The sequence below is a fragment of the Poecilia mexicana genome, unplaced genomic scaffold, assembly GCF_051168715.1.
Source record: "Poecilia mexicana isolate PSO_F unplaced genomic scaffold, ASM5116871v1 scaffold_17, whole genome shotgun sequence".
Lineage (NCBI taxonomy): Eukaryota > Metazoa > Chordata > Actinopteri > Cyprinodontiformes > Poeciliidae > Poecilia > Poecilia mexicana.
Genome location: NW_028263386.1, coordinates 22587525 through 22601222, shown reverse-complemented (window position 1 = coordinate 22601222; position 13698 = coordinate 22587525). Strand labels below are relative to the sequence as shown.

At 40.5% G+C, this 13698-nt stretch overlaps 1 protein-coding gene across 1 annotated transcript in view; it reads left to right on the top strand.

The window, feature by feature from the left end:
• slc6a9 (solute carrier family 6 member 9) overlaps window positions 1-13698 on the top strand; it is a 72806-nt gene that overhangs the window by 10087 nt on the left and 49021 nt on the right. Inside the window, exon 2 of the mRNA XM_088014498.1 lies at window positions 4656-4961. Coding sequence (XP_087870624.1) covers window positions 4932-4961 — 30 coding nt within the window. The 5' untranslated portion in view covers window positions 4656-4931. The remainder of the gene's footprint in view (window positions 1-4655; window positions 4962-13698) is intronic.

Here is a 13698-nt window from a genome sequence, read left to right as displayed (position 1 = left end):
TGTTTTTATGTCAGGGTACATAGCTGCTACATGGATGAGCTGCTCTATGCTGTAGTTGGGGATTTGTTGTTTGCTGCTGAGCATAATAATTTTGTGGCTAAAACAAACATTATTTTAAACTTCTAAGGTATGTGAAACTTATGTTAAAAATCATTTGAAGGCTCAGAATCAGTCCAGTATCGGTACTGGTCCACATTCTCAAAGGAGAAAAACTCACCTGATATAAATTTAATTTTTAGCTATTGGAGTTATGCTTAAGAGAAATTTATTTAACCAAAGAATGTCATGAATACGTGTGTAGAGTTGCATCGATTGCAGTTTTCTGGCCGATCCCTGGTTACCAATCTTTAAAAAGCCTGACCTACCGATTTTGATTTTGGCTGATATAAATTTTTTTTTTTTTTTGTCTGAAATGTCGCTAAATATAGCAAGAAAGTCACTGTGTTGGCAACAGTGGGGTGAATATTGTTAACTGTAAACGTTTAGACCTGACCTGTTGGGTCTGTCAGTCAAACCTCTCACTGTAGAGCAGAAGAGGACAGAGGCTGATTTTTAAACCTTTACTGATGAAGATTAGATCAGGGGATAAGAGGGGCTTCACATGTAAGAATCGGCCAATCACAATCCCCCAAAATTAAGGAAATCGGTGGCCAGAAATCAACCGGTTGATAAATTAGTTGGCCAATAAATGTATCCCATATTATACATGCACATAATGTAATATAACGCTGGATAAACAGTTTCCTTTGAAAGATGGGTTGTTTCTCCTGCATTAGCATATTTAGCAGCATGTACACGAGCACAATTGACAGTGCTAAGACCTTCTTCCTGGCTCTGATTGGTTGTTTTTGACTGGGAGCTGTGCATTTCTGTGGACCGCAATGGTAGCTCAGGGAGGCGGTGGAGAAGATCGAACTTCTGTCACATATTATACTGTGATGCCACAGTGACAGTTTTAACAAGTATGTAATAAACATGCATATATTACATATGAAATAAGCTCATTCAAAACTAAAGATAATCCATAAATTGTTTTAACTCCTTCAACAACCTGGGTCCAGAGGTGGGTAGAAGATCCAAAAATTGTACCCAAGTAAAAGTAAAAAGTAGCCGTCCAAGAAATTACTCAAGTAAGAGTAAAAAAGGTTTTGGTAAAAAGTACTGAGGACCTAATCAAATGATCAATCATTTAATACTTAAAAAATACATCATAAGATGCACCAGAATATAAAGCTAAGTGGAAATTTTGGTGTTTTAAGAATCAAAATGACAATAATTCATATAAGTAACAAAAAACTTAACAAAAATCAGGCAAAAGAATATTTTCATTCAAAATAAAACTTTTGAAGCTTTAACATAAACTGCAGGTGTGTGTCTGTCTGGTGAATTTGTTGTTAAAATGTTTGCTTTTCATTCAGTGGGAAGAGACTCCAGAAGTTTTACTTCTAAGTAAAAGTAGCGATTCTTCATAATAAAATTTCTCAAGTAAAAGTGAACGGTACAACATAGTAAAAATACTCCTCAAAAAGTAAATAAAAAAAAAAAAGTTTCTCAAGTAAATGTAATTGAGTTCTAGTTACTACCCAACTCTGCTTGGGTCAATATTAATCGTGTATTTATGTTGGTGTTCACGTTAACATAATCTTCATTGTTTCTGCAACTCCCCTCACGAGTTCATGAATGTTACTTCCTGCTCAATCGGCAATCCTTCCAGGATTGCCCAATCGGCTTGCCCTGGTTCTTCACGTACATACATTAGTGGAGTTTCTCAGTGGGCTGAAACCAGAGCTGTGTACTTTAATCACAGCGTTCAGTCCTGGCCCCTGATCATTCCTGAGAGCCCGAGCCGGCTGCCCTCTGCTGATGCTGTCTTTCTCCTCCAGCGTCTCTTTGTGGACGGTAGGGCTGAAGTTTGTAACCTAGTTTTGTTTCTTTCGGCCATCTTTTATCGATGTGCAGTGTGCTGTGTGTGATGCGGGATGCGTGTCCCTGGGCATTTTGGAGTTTCCATGGGCTCCTGAATGTGAAACAGGCGTAGCGTTTGCATTTGGTGGAGGTTTTTTTTTTTTAATGTGTGTGACCCTGAACGGTGGCTATATTTGGCCCCTTTTTCTTTGCTCGTGCTGAAATGCGTTTTTTTTTCCTGACTCCTTTATGGAGTCAGATTAAGTAGGATGTGATGCTAACCAGCCACTGTGCATGATTTACAGCCTCATTACGACAGCCTGTTCAGCTGACATGAAACTTTTTCCTCTTAATATGAAGTATGCTTCTCCCTCTTGGTGGTATGGGACATGTTGGATCCTGCATTTTTTGGTGTTGGGACCTCCAGTGATGTGCCTTGTTCTCGTCCTTGTTCCTGTCTAATTTACTCTGAATCGGAATCTTAACGATTGGGAAAAAAAGTTTTTTTTTAGCATTGAATTTGGATTATTTATAGTTTGGCTGATCAAAGTGTAAATTAAAATTTTTTTCTTGTTGTATTAGCTTGATGCAATCTGTGTCTGTCCTTTTAAAAATCTACTGAGACTAAAAACGATTAAAACTTCACTGATACTGGAACATACCAGATTCTTACAAAATTCAAACGTCTGATAGTTAATATTTACCACATCTTCACGGTACAAACACATTTAAGACTAAAACAGTTTGCACGGACTCACTGCTTTTATTTACAATTAGAAAGCAACAATTATTCCAATTGGTGCTAAAATATTGTCACAAACAAATGATTATCAATGTTACGTTATCTGACATTTGTTCAGTTCTGTTTAACTTAACTTGGAATTGGATGTGTACTGGTTGGGTTTTGTTTTGAGGCAGAGTGACTGTGATATCGTGTATTTTTTTTTTAAGTTTCACTTTGGACTTTGGCTGCGTTTTCACTCTTCTGTCCATTTTCAGATTAAATGTTTTGTTTGGCTTGTCTAAACTTGACTCTAACTTATCAATCAATGAGCTAAAAAAGTTCCCTAAACTTCCGATATGAATGTGTGATAATCAGTAAGTTATACCTCGCATAATAACACTTCAAGACACCTGAAAAGAAACTGGCAATTCAAGGTTGCTTATAAAGATTGTCAAAAGAAAAGAACATAATAAATTAGATCTGCACTTCTTTTTTTCCTTTCCATATATTTCTTTTTATGTTTATTTAAAAAAAAAGAATTTTTTTCACTTGCTAGATTACATGCATATTGCTATTTTCATCTGCATTAATGCATGAGGAGTTTTTTTCTGTAATATATATATATATATATATATATATATATATATATATATATATATATATAAAATTTATTTATTTTTTTCAAAAATGAGGCACAATTGTTCAGAAAACCTGCTGAGGCAAGAGAGCCTTGATGGGCTGGAGATTATGTCAAATTAATAATGCCGATTCAAAAAACTTCTATAGATCTGATCATGTTTTAAGGAAACAGTTTCATTAACATGAAATGCCTTTTTCACAAGGTTTTATTTCCCTGCTCTGACTGAAATGAATTGACAGATGGGACACTGAAGTTGGCATTGTATTTGGAGCTGGAGTAAAGGGCTATTTCGCTGTTTTTGAAGCTCAGTCTCTGGTTGTTCTTATGTAATTATATGTAACTAAAGGAAATGTCATTTTAAAGCCTTGTGTGCTTTTTATTTTTTTTATTTAAAAAAAAAAACCTTTATTGGATTTCAACTTTTTTTTCTTTGTTTTCTGAAATGGAATAAAGGTTTCAGAGTTTTAGATTGTGTTTGGAAGAATTTGCATTTAGTTTTAAATAATCCAGTCCAGTTTGGAGAACTTTAGAGCTTACTCTTGATTAAAGGTGAAATCCTAACGCTAACTTCAGTTTTGTTCAACAGAAGCAAAAACTGATGGGAGGAAAATAAGTTTATAAAGACTTTTTGATGTCTGGTGTTCCACTTGAGAAAACAAAAACTAAAAGAATTTTAATTACTATATTTAATCTTTAGTTGCAAAACAACAACAACAACAAAACAACTTAGGGAAGATCTGTTTCAATCTGAAAAATACCCAAATGTGACGATGTCATTTCTCTGCTTTAGTTTAACCAAATAGTTAGCCTTTCACTTAATATTTTTTCATGAGTTTTTTTTTTTTTTTCACTAAAACCTTATGAAAAGAAATTTCGGACATGCTGAGACTGTAAAAAATGTTTTGTTGGAACATAAATATTTTCCGCCACCTGCCCTCAAATCCGGACTCGGGGCCGTTTTCCCACTTTGGCCGTCTTACAGCCGTCTGAACGTTTCCCTAACAGTTAATCTCTGAACACAAAAGACCACTTTGTCGTGCCAGCTGCTTTGCTACAGTATGCAAATATCTCACTACATACATGCTTTCGAAATTATTTGCGTCTGCTGTCATTGATTTACATTTTTTTGGTTTAAATTCTTTTAGACGTTTCAAGACATTCGCATTTACACACACACACAAAAAACAAACAAACATTGGTGACATGTTCGATTTGTTTTACAGATCCTAGATAAAGATCAATCTGAATATTCACAAAAAGGGAGGGAACGTTACTAAAAAGTGTCTCCTTTTCCCCTCCGCCCCCCCACCCCCCACCACCCAACGTCTCCCACCCCTCTCCTCCCTCCTCCTACCCCTCTCTGCCTGTCACGTGTTCTTTTCACAGCTTAGAAAAGTTTCTGGATTAAGGCAGAATTGACACAAAGCAGCAACGCCACTCCAAGCAACACTTGCGAGCGGGCACAGAAGCGGTGGGGGGAAACCGAGACGGAGAGAGAGAGAGAACGAGAGAGCCCGACGCGACGGGGTGAAGGCAACAACCCGGGTGCCCCTCAGAAGACGCCGAGAGCTCTGGTAGCCAGAAGGCGGACGAGTCCATTCCAGGCAGTGAGTGAGAAAGCAGCAGAGAGGCAGAGGATCTTTGCCAACGAAGTCCCGAAGGATGGAAGAGAAGCCGCTTTCTGGGATCCTGGTGAGTTCTCCTCTCGCACGGCGACACTCAGAACTTTGGGAGCACAAAAGGCACAGGGATGCGGGGCCGCGTCTCGGCGGCGTCACGCTGCCGAGATGCGGCTGCCGGACCACCAGTTGAGTTGCTCTCCGCTTCCCTTTTTTTCCCAGACCTTTCTGTTTAGTTGTGACATTTGGGTACTTTCCACACACATTCAAAACTTTTCATACATTTATTAGACCTCTAGAGACTTTCTGAACATTCTGCTGCTTTTCCTTTTTTTCCCACCAGAGATCTGATTAGTAATTTCTTGATCCTTCGCATCCTGAGGTGTTTAACCCTTGTGCGTGCAAGGACTGAGGCAAACTTGGAGGACTATGGCAAATGATACAAGTTTTATGTGTGTGGAGTCGGTTGGACCCCATTTCTACATACAAGGGTTAAAAGTCAAAAAAGCTTGTTTCAATTCAAGGAAGAAAAGTTTTCCTCTGTTGTTCTCGTTCCCTTCATATCTGATATTTCTCTTTTTTTTGAGAGAGAGAGAGAGGAGGCGAGAGGCTGATAAGACCAAGAGGTAAATGTGTCGGTATCGGGCCTGCTCTGAAGCAGAGCGTCAGTAATGTGGCGTCATTGACAGTCAGGTCACTTCTCCCTCCACCTCTTCCTTCGGTCCAAGTCCTCCAGTCTGTCTTAAGACGGCGATAAACACAAACCCAGACTTCCAGCTTTCCTCTCTGATGTTGTTGCTTGTTTGATCCGTTGCCTTTCTCCCCCGGGTGACATTTTTCCAAACGACTCTGTTGCGTTCTTTTAAGATGTTTGAGGTGTACACCAACCCTTCCATTGCCCGCTCTCTCCCATCCTGCTCTCTGTTGGAGGGTGAAGATTAGGCTTTATTTTTACAACTTTTTTGTATGTGTGTTGTCGCCGTCATGTTTCCATTTTAGTCTCAGGAAAGCCAGTCAGTGCTTTGACTTGTGAGCCACAGCTGGAGAAGCGCTGGCATTCATACACGATGGAGATATGAAGAGGTTTTTAAACATGCGTTTGAATTAAAAGTGCTGGCGGTCCTCAGGGATCACTTTTAGGAGTAGTAAGATAAAGCAGTTATTCGCTACGATTGACAATTTTAGGAAGTGTTCACATGGACGCTCCACATTCCACGACATATGGAGCGTGGAATAATCATACTTTAGCTAATCAACATTGATTTAAGGAGCTCTGGAAGATTTTGCTCTTGATTTTACTTGTTTTGTCAGCTGTAAAGTTGATTAACTTTGCAAAAATGATCCACCAATCAGAAAGCCTTGACTTTGACCATCCGATAACAAGCCAAGTTGATTTCTCTTTAAGAACTATAACAAAAGAAGACATAAATACGGTATGCAAAATAACTCTTTCAACCTTTCTGCTGCCAGCATTTATTCATCCCTTATTTTGGGCAGCAGGAGGGAGAGAATAGTTGCTGTTAAAGTTTTTATATATTTTGTAAAGGAAAATTGTTCATGGAGAGCAGCATCTTTTATTAGCAGTTAGCATGATTAGCATGAGAGGCATATGCGTATTCCTTGAAAATGTAGACTCCTTACTTTAAGTGTTAGAGTTCTAAAAAGCTGCCAACATTTCCAAATCCTGTTTGTTTTCTGACAAGGAGAGGTTGGAAACTCCAGAAGACCAAACTTTCTGCTGTCTGCTGAATGTCTTGCTTCATCTTTCTCTTTGGCGCATGATGTCAATAATTCATAGAAAACATAGCGTTCTTTTAAACATCTTCTTACACCGCTGTGGTTCAATACATTTAAGTTTTAAGCGTCGCATTGAGACAGAAAACAGAGAAATGTGAGTCTTCTTCACTCTGCAACACAGAAGAAGGTTACTGTCAGAGCAACATGGCAAAACTGAGATGGGTTCATTCATTTGTTGGTTGGTTGCCAGTTATCAGCAAATGTCTCAGTTCAACTGTACCAAAGTCTTTACAGCAGAGATGTATTGTTGTATATCTTCAATAGTATTTAAAAACAAATTTGTCTTCGTGTTTCAAGAGAAATCGTGGTAAGATGTGCAAGTTGTTGCCACTTTGCGGTAATGGTAAGTACACTGCCAAGAGATCTAAATCTTACCAAGTATTTTTTTTGTCAAATATCTAGTGTAAATATCTCAGAAAACTTGAAATATGGCAAAATGACCTTACAAGTAGCTTATCTGCAAGAAATAAGAGCTTGTTTCAAATCAATAATTACTTAATATTGATGGAAAAGTTCAAGTTCCATTAGCAGCTTTTCTGACTTATAATGAGACATTTTTTCCATGTAATAAGTGAAATAATATGCCAATGGAATTAGTACTTTTTCATCAATACTAAGGGATTATTTACTTAAAAAAGTTGCTATATCTTGCTTAAAAGTTATTTGAAAGTGAGTTTTGTCTTATTTAAGGTTTTCTAAGATATTTTCACAAGAAACTTGACAAAAAATACTTTGTAAGATTTTGGATTTTTGCAGTGTAACAGATTACTACCAGATCCTAAGCAAATAATAGTATATATGTTAAATGCATGTATATTTGTATATTTTTGTCTATCAAGAAGATGCCAAATTAACCAGAAATTCTGCACAATCCTTTCTGGTCTACTGTAACAATATTCCGAACCCAGTTCAAAAAGGTAAAACCACAGTCGGATGCCATTCACACTCGATCGTAGTCCTTTCTCTAAACAACACTTGACTTCTCTGCACAAATTAAAGTGCAGATTTCTCAACTCATAATCCGAGTTTCCCAAAAACGTCCCACGAAAAACAGAGAGGAGCGAGACACAAAAGTATGTCATTTCCTTCAAATACTGGTTTTGACATCTTTTTTGAAAACCGTTGCACTGTAAACATGGCTGCTAAACCCTGGAAAACAAGGACTTTTGTAGCTCGCAGATTCCATCCAAATTTAGTCTACGCAAGGCATGTTGAAAGTCAGGCTTTTGTCAGTCTGCTTGACACCCACTTACCACTTTTCAAGCACTCTCAGATATCAGCTGATGACAAACTCTCAGCTTTGAGTTTTAACCGCAGCTTTAGAGAGAAGGCAATCTGATCTTTTCTTTATTTATTTCTTGGAGTGTCTGACTTGGAGGGTCAAAACACAAAGCTTTGATGAGAGTTAGTGCAAACTCTCTCCTCTCTCTAATTTCTCCCTGCAGATGGCCGAGGCCGCAGTTCCCCAGAAAGGATTGCACAGTAATGTTTGCGCACTGGTGTCAGCTGCGACTTCAAGTCATCAGCAACCAATCAAAGAAAGAAAGTGTGTGTGTGCGTTTGTGTGTGCGTGTGTGCGTATGTGTATGTTGCTCCCATTGCCAGTCGCCTCTTTGTTTCCTCTTCCTCTGAGTGCGCCACTCTAACTCCACCCTCTCCTTAAGTTCTTTTGTCGGCCGTATCCTCCTCTCGCATTGTCTGACATCCACAAGGACAATTTGTAATTGTGATTTATTTGTCTAACCTTTTAGATGTAAACTACACACCCAAACGGCTGTTTGAAGAGGGGGACATTGCCTTTTTCTAAAAAAGTTCCTGCTCTTTTCGTCAAGTTGGATTTATCTATACTAACCCAGATGGTTGGTGGATGGACCGGTCACCATAAATCTCGGCACACACTAGGCGGTAGCTTCCTGCTACCATTTGGCTCAGCCCGTAGCCTTCTGCCAGGACTGACTCTCTCTCTCTCTCTTTCTGTCCAAACTAAATCTCCTGCCACCGCTCACGGCTCTCAAAAAAAGAACCCCTATGTCCGTCAATCTCCCCATTTGTCTTTGACTGCCCTGGAAGTGGCGACTTCCACCGAGCGGATGAGCAGATGGTGCCCTGGCATTAGGCTTTTCACCGGGTGAACGGAGAGCTGTCTCTTTGTTTTCACTCCTTGGTGACTTCTTTTTGCACTCACGGTCTTTAAAGTGTCCACGCTTCGAGATGTATGTCGCGGGATGTGAGGGTAGGAGGAGGAGAAGGAGGAGTTGGGACTGCGGCGTTGCTGATTTGTTGCATTCACATGTCGGGCAGTGTGGACCACTGCTGCAGCTCCATCAACCTCCGAGGCCAAACGAGCGGAGGAGGTCACTCAAGTCTGGACGACAATGAAAGCGCACGAGGAAACAGAGGGGGGAGGAAGCGCAGGGTTTTAGTTGAGCTGAAGATCACGTTTAAACCTCTTTCGTCGCCTCGTAACCGCGATTGTTCCTGCGCATTTCGTACCAATAAAAGTGCAGGAAGTCTCTTGTTCTGAATTGCGGTTTGACTTCTGCTTTTACTGATGCACTGCGCGTCCGCCATCACACCCAGATGTGCAATGGTGCATTTCCTCAAGTGTGGCTTTTTCTTTCGCCTCTGTGCAAGTGGGGTTTGTCGTTTCCTCTAAGCCGACTCGTAGCTGTCAACGCACTGCCTGGCTGAACTTACGTCAGAGAGCTTTTAGGATCACAAGCTCCTCATGTACCGTTGAGTCATCTCTCAGCTTTCCTTGAGAATTAGTCTCTGTTATTTAACAAAACCACAGCAACAAAAAAAAAGTTTTTTGTTTTAGTTGAATTGCCTCAATGAATTGTCTTAGACAGAGAAATGTCAATGACAGGAATATATGAGAAAGGAATATATGAAATCCTGGGTATTTGCCATTGCAAAGAAAAAAGGACAGGAAGAGAGAGGAACCAATGACGTGGTGCTAACTGAAAGAGAGAACACTTTTGAGACATTAGATGTTTGTGCAGTACAGAAATTTCCAATTTTACATCAAGGTCCTGTACAATATTGTTCAACATTTGCGTGTTTTGTCACATCATAACTACAAACGTCAGTGTATTTTTTTTGTGTGTGATTTTAGGTGATAAACCAGCCCAAAACACACAATTATTACAAAGTAGAATGCAAAATCTCCAAAGATCTGATATTTATGGGTAGCCCTGTCACAGTAACAAATTTTACAGGATGATAAATTGTTCCGGAAGTTATTGTGAAAAACTAAATATTGTTGTTTTGAGATCATTTTCAAGTAATAATAATGCAAGAACACATTCTTACAGGTCAATAAACTTTACATTTTTTTAAGGTTTTGTTGGTTCTAGGGGCCTTTGTTTGAAAGTAGTTTGATAGGAAACAGGGTAATAGAGAGGGGGAAGATGTTGCCAATATCGCCAGGCCGGGAATCAAACCTGCGACCACCGCCTCGACGATTAGGCCTCAATACTTGGGTCGTGCTTTGCCCCTGCGCCACCACAGCACCCCAAACTTTACATTTTGATTAATATTTACCACTGGAACTGGAAGGTTATTGTTGATGTGCTCAAATTCTTTTCGATGTTGTGTGTCTGTGTGTGTGTGCGCGCGCGTTTGTTTGTGGTACCTTGTAGGGATCATTTTCCTGACACATACAACGTTGTGGGGACTGAAGCCTGGTCCCCACAAGGGGAAACGCTGTTTTTGGGTCAGGGAACAGATTTAGGACTAAAGTGTGAATTGAGTTTTGTTTAGGGTTAGGATGAGGGTATGGATAAGGTTTAGGCTGTAGAAATGAATGGAAGTCAATGGAAAGTCCCCACAAAGATAGCCACGCAAACATGTGTGTGCATGTGTGTGTTTGTGTGTGTGTGTGTGTGTGTGCTCTATTTCCCAGGGGTTGTGGGAATAATGTGTGCTGTAAGCTGTGAACTGGAAACTAAACAGAAAGAAATAGTGGATCCTACAGCCAACACCTCCATGGGGTCAGGACCCACACACACACACACATATGCATACACACACACACACACACACACACACACACACACACACACACACGCACATACATGCAGGACACACATTAGAATCTAATGCAAACTCAAACTCTACAAAACAAACTTTGCTTTTTTTTTTTTTTTTTTGTTGTTACACGTTTAAATATCATCCCGGTGTCATGCGGCAGAGGATAATTATTCAGTGGCTTGTGTTGAGTCAGAAATTGTTCTCCTGACGCCCGACTTTGTTAGCAGTCACGCTGCGTGTGCCGACAGATGCTTTCCTCCTCGTCGTGCTCTGCACCGCGTGCTCCACGCCGACCTACAGGTGAAAAACAGACATTTCATCTCTCTCTCTCTCTCTCTCTCTCTCTCTTTTTTTTTTCCCCACTGTTATGTAAGAAACATATTGAGTTGCCAGTCAGTCCGTTTAGCTAACAGCAGTGCTCAGCAACCGTGTTGACTGCCTCTGAGGCAGAAAGCGCCGACAAGCAGATGTGAACCGAGAGCTAGAGATAGAGAGAGACGGAGCTTAGAGGGCAGGTGGAGGAGGATGAAGTCAGAGTCTCTTATTTCACTCCACCTCCCGACTGGCCAGCTCGCTGAAGAAGATGAAAAAAACAACCAAGAAAAGATTTCGTTCAACCGTACACAGAGTCAGTCGAACCGCTGCAACTGTGGTGAGCGTACAATTGAGACACAAGCGCCACGAGTGCCAAACACGTCCACTGCTGGGCCATGTTGAAAAGGTAGCTCTCACCACCCACTGACTTCCAATGTATGCTCACACACACACACACACACACACACACACACACACACACACACACACACACACACACACACACACACACACACACACACACACACACACACACACATGCTTTGCAAGAGGGAAATGGGGGCCTTTAATGTGTTTGGGACCTTCAGGTTTCATTAAGAGGGCCCACTCAGCCTGAAAATTCTGTTTTCTGATGTTTCTTTCTTTTCCACTTTTATGTGAGTTTTAATGGGCCGTCCCTCACCGTTCAGACCCAACAAAAGAAATAAGACAAGCAAGTTAAACAGAGGTGACTTCTCTCCCTTAATTCCTCCCTCATCCTCAGAAGTCACAGAAATTATGGACAGAGAGTTCCTTTTTTCTTTTTTTTTTTTTTTGAATTATCGTTTTCAATGGTTTCCAGTTGAGCTCTTCTCAAAAGCCTTTTCAGAGGTAATTTTAGGTGATTTGTTGCTCTTGAACTGAACCTGCTCTCTGGCCATGCGGGTGTTGAATGGCAGCTGTGAGCTCCTTCAGGATGAGGGCAGCCGTTTTCTCTTCTTGGAACAGTTTGTCCTGCCTGTCTGCATGTCCTGTATGTTATTTAAAACACTTCTTCATCTAAAGCCAACTTCAACTCAAGAAACTAGAAATGGGCCGGTCGGATATAATGCAGGTGGTTTTGCACCACTGATTTAGGGGTTGAGTTACTTTGAAGATCTGCTAGTAACTAAATATGTTTCTCTACTTTCTAGATCGGTTAGAAATTCAGCAGATTTTTCTTTTTTGTTTACAAACTTCAGATATCAGGTTCGGGCAAGTCGAGCTTAAAACCATCTGATTTTGTTCACCAGCTGATTTTTCTCTGCATTTCCTTTGCAGGTTGTGTAGAATTAAGCTTCTTTTAGCTTTTACTGAAAGCCAAAAGATTCTGGCGTGTTGATTCTGGTCAAACATGACAGATTGAGGTGAAGTACAGTTGAAGAACAAAAACAATAAGTGAACAGTCCTTAGAAGGAAAATGTTACTAAAATAAGCAAACCCCTCCAGATTACTGGACAGATGTTTTTATATGGCTGAGGAGTTGGAAGTTTGTCTGGTAACCAGCGGTTTGCCCCCTTAAACTCCCACTGTGTTCGTCTCAGTCGTTTACCTGGCGCTGATTGAATGCTTCGAAGTCCTCTGGACTTGATAAAGTGCTGTACAAGTAAAGGCCACTAACAAAATAAAATACTGTGCGTTGTAAGAAGAAAACTAGTGTCATTTCTGAACTGCTGGTCACCGAACCGAGTCTGCTAAGCTATAAAACATGCAAGTTTAGACATAAATAGGCTTGTTTCAATTTTTATAAAAAAAAAAGGGCCGTATTGATTCCGTTAAAACATAATGGGGAAGATTTTCGTTTTACCCTCGCAGCTGGGATATGAACCATCTCCGATACTGCATCACCTTCTTCGTCTCTGAAAAACGAATGCTCAGATTTTCAGTTATAGTCAACTACACCAGATGATATAATGACAATAACGTAATCAGTTTCAAAACCATGTTTTTTTTCCACTTCAAAAGCTTGATAAATTGCTTCCTCTATCTCACCAGCTTTGTCATTTTACAGATTTACTTCTTCGCTGTGAACAGATTTTCACTCACTGGCTTTAATATCTCTGCTTATAATGAAGAGCGGATTAGCTTCTGATCACGAAGCAGCAGCAGTAGCACCTTGGACAGTGCTTTGTCTGCTTACTGCACGTTTTCTCTTTTTTCCTCCGCTTTTTTTTCTTCTTCCTCTTCTTCCTTTAACTTTTGTCACATTTCCTAGCGCGACTGTGACTTTTGCCACGTGAGGCCAACTTTGCTCACGTGTCCCCCACTTTTTCATCCCCAGCAATGGTCCCATATGTTTGTAAAATAAATAAAATAAAAATAAAAAACGTGTGTGCCGTGTGCTTTTCCAGCCCGATTTGTTCCCATGCCTTCTCTCCGATGAGCCCCGCTCTCCCCGGGGGTCCGAGCCGAAGCCTCACGCTATTTATACAGACTGAACAGCTGGGGCCCTCCCAGCCAAAACAGTGAGGGATGGGGGCGGGGGTCGAAGGGGTTGGTGGAGAAACTAACATGGAGAACTTCAGGTTTAATCAAGCGTTGGAAATGTCTCTCTGTTCTCTTTTTTTTTCTTTGCTTCCGTCATTTGTTTCTCTCTCCCCCCAGAGAGGCCGGGTCGTGTTCAGTTCAAGTCTACTTGACCCACG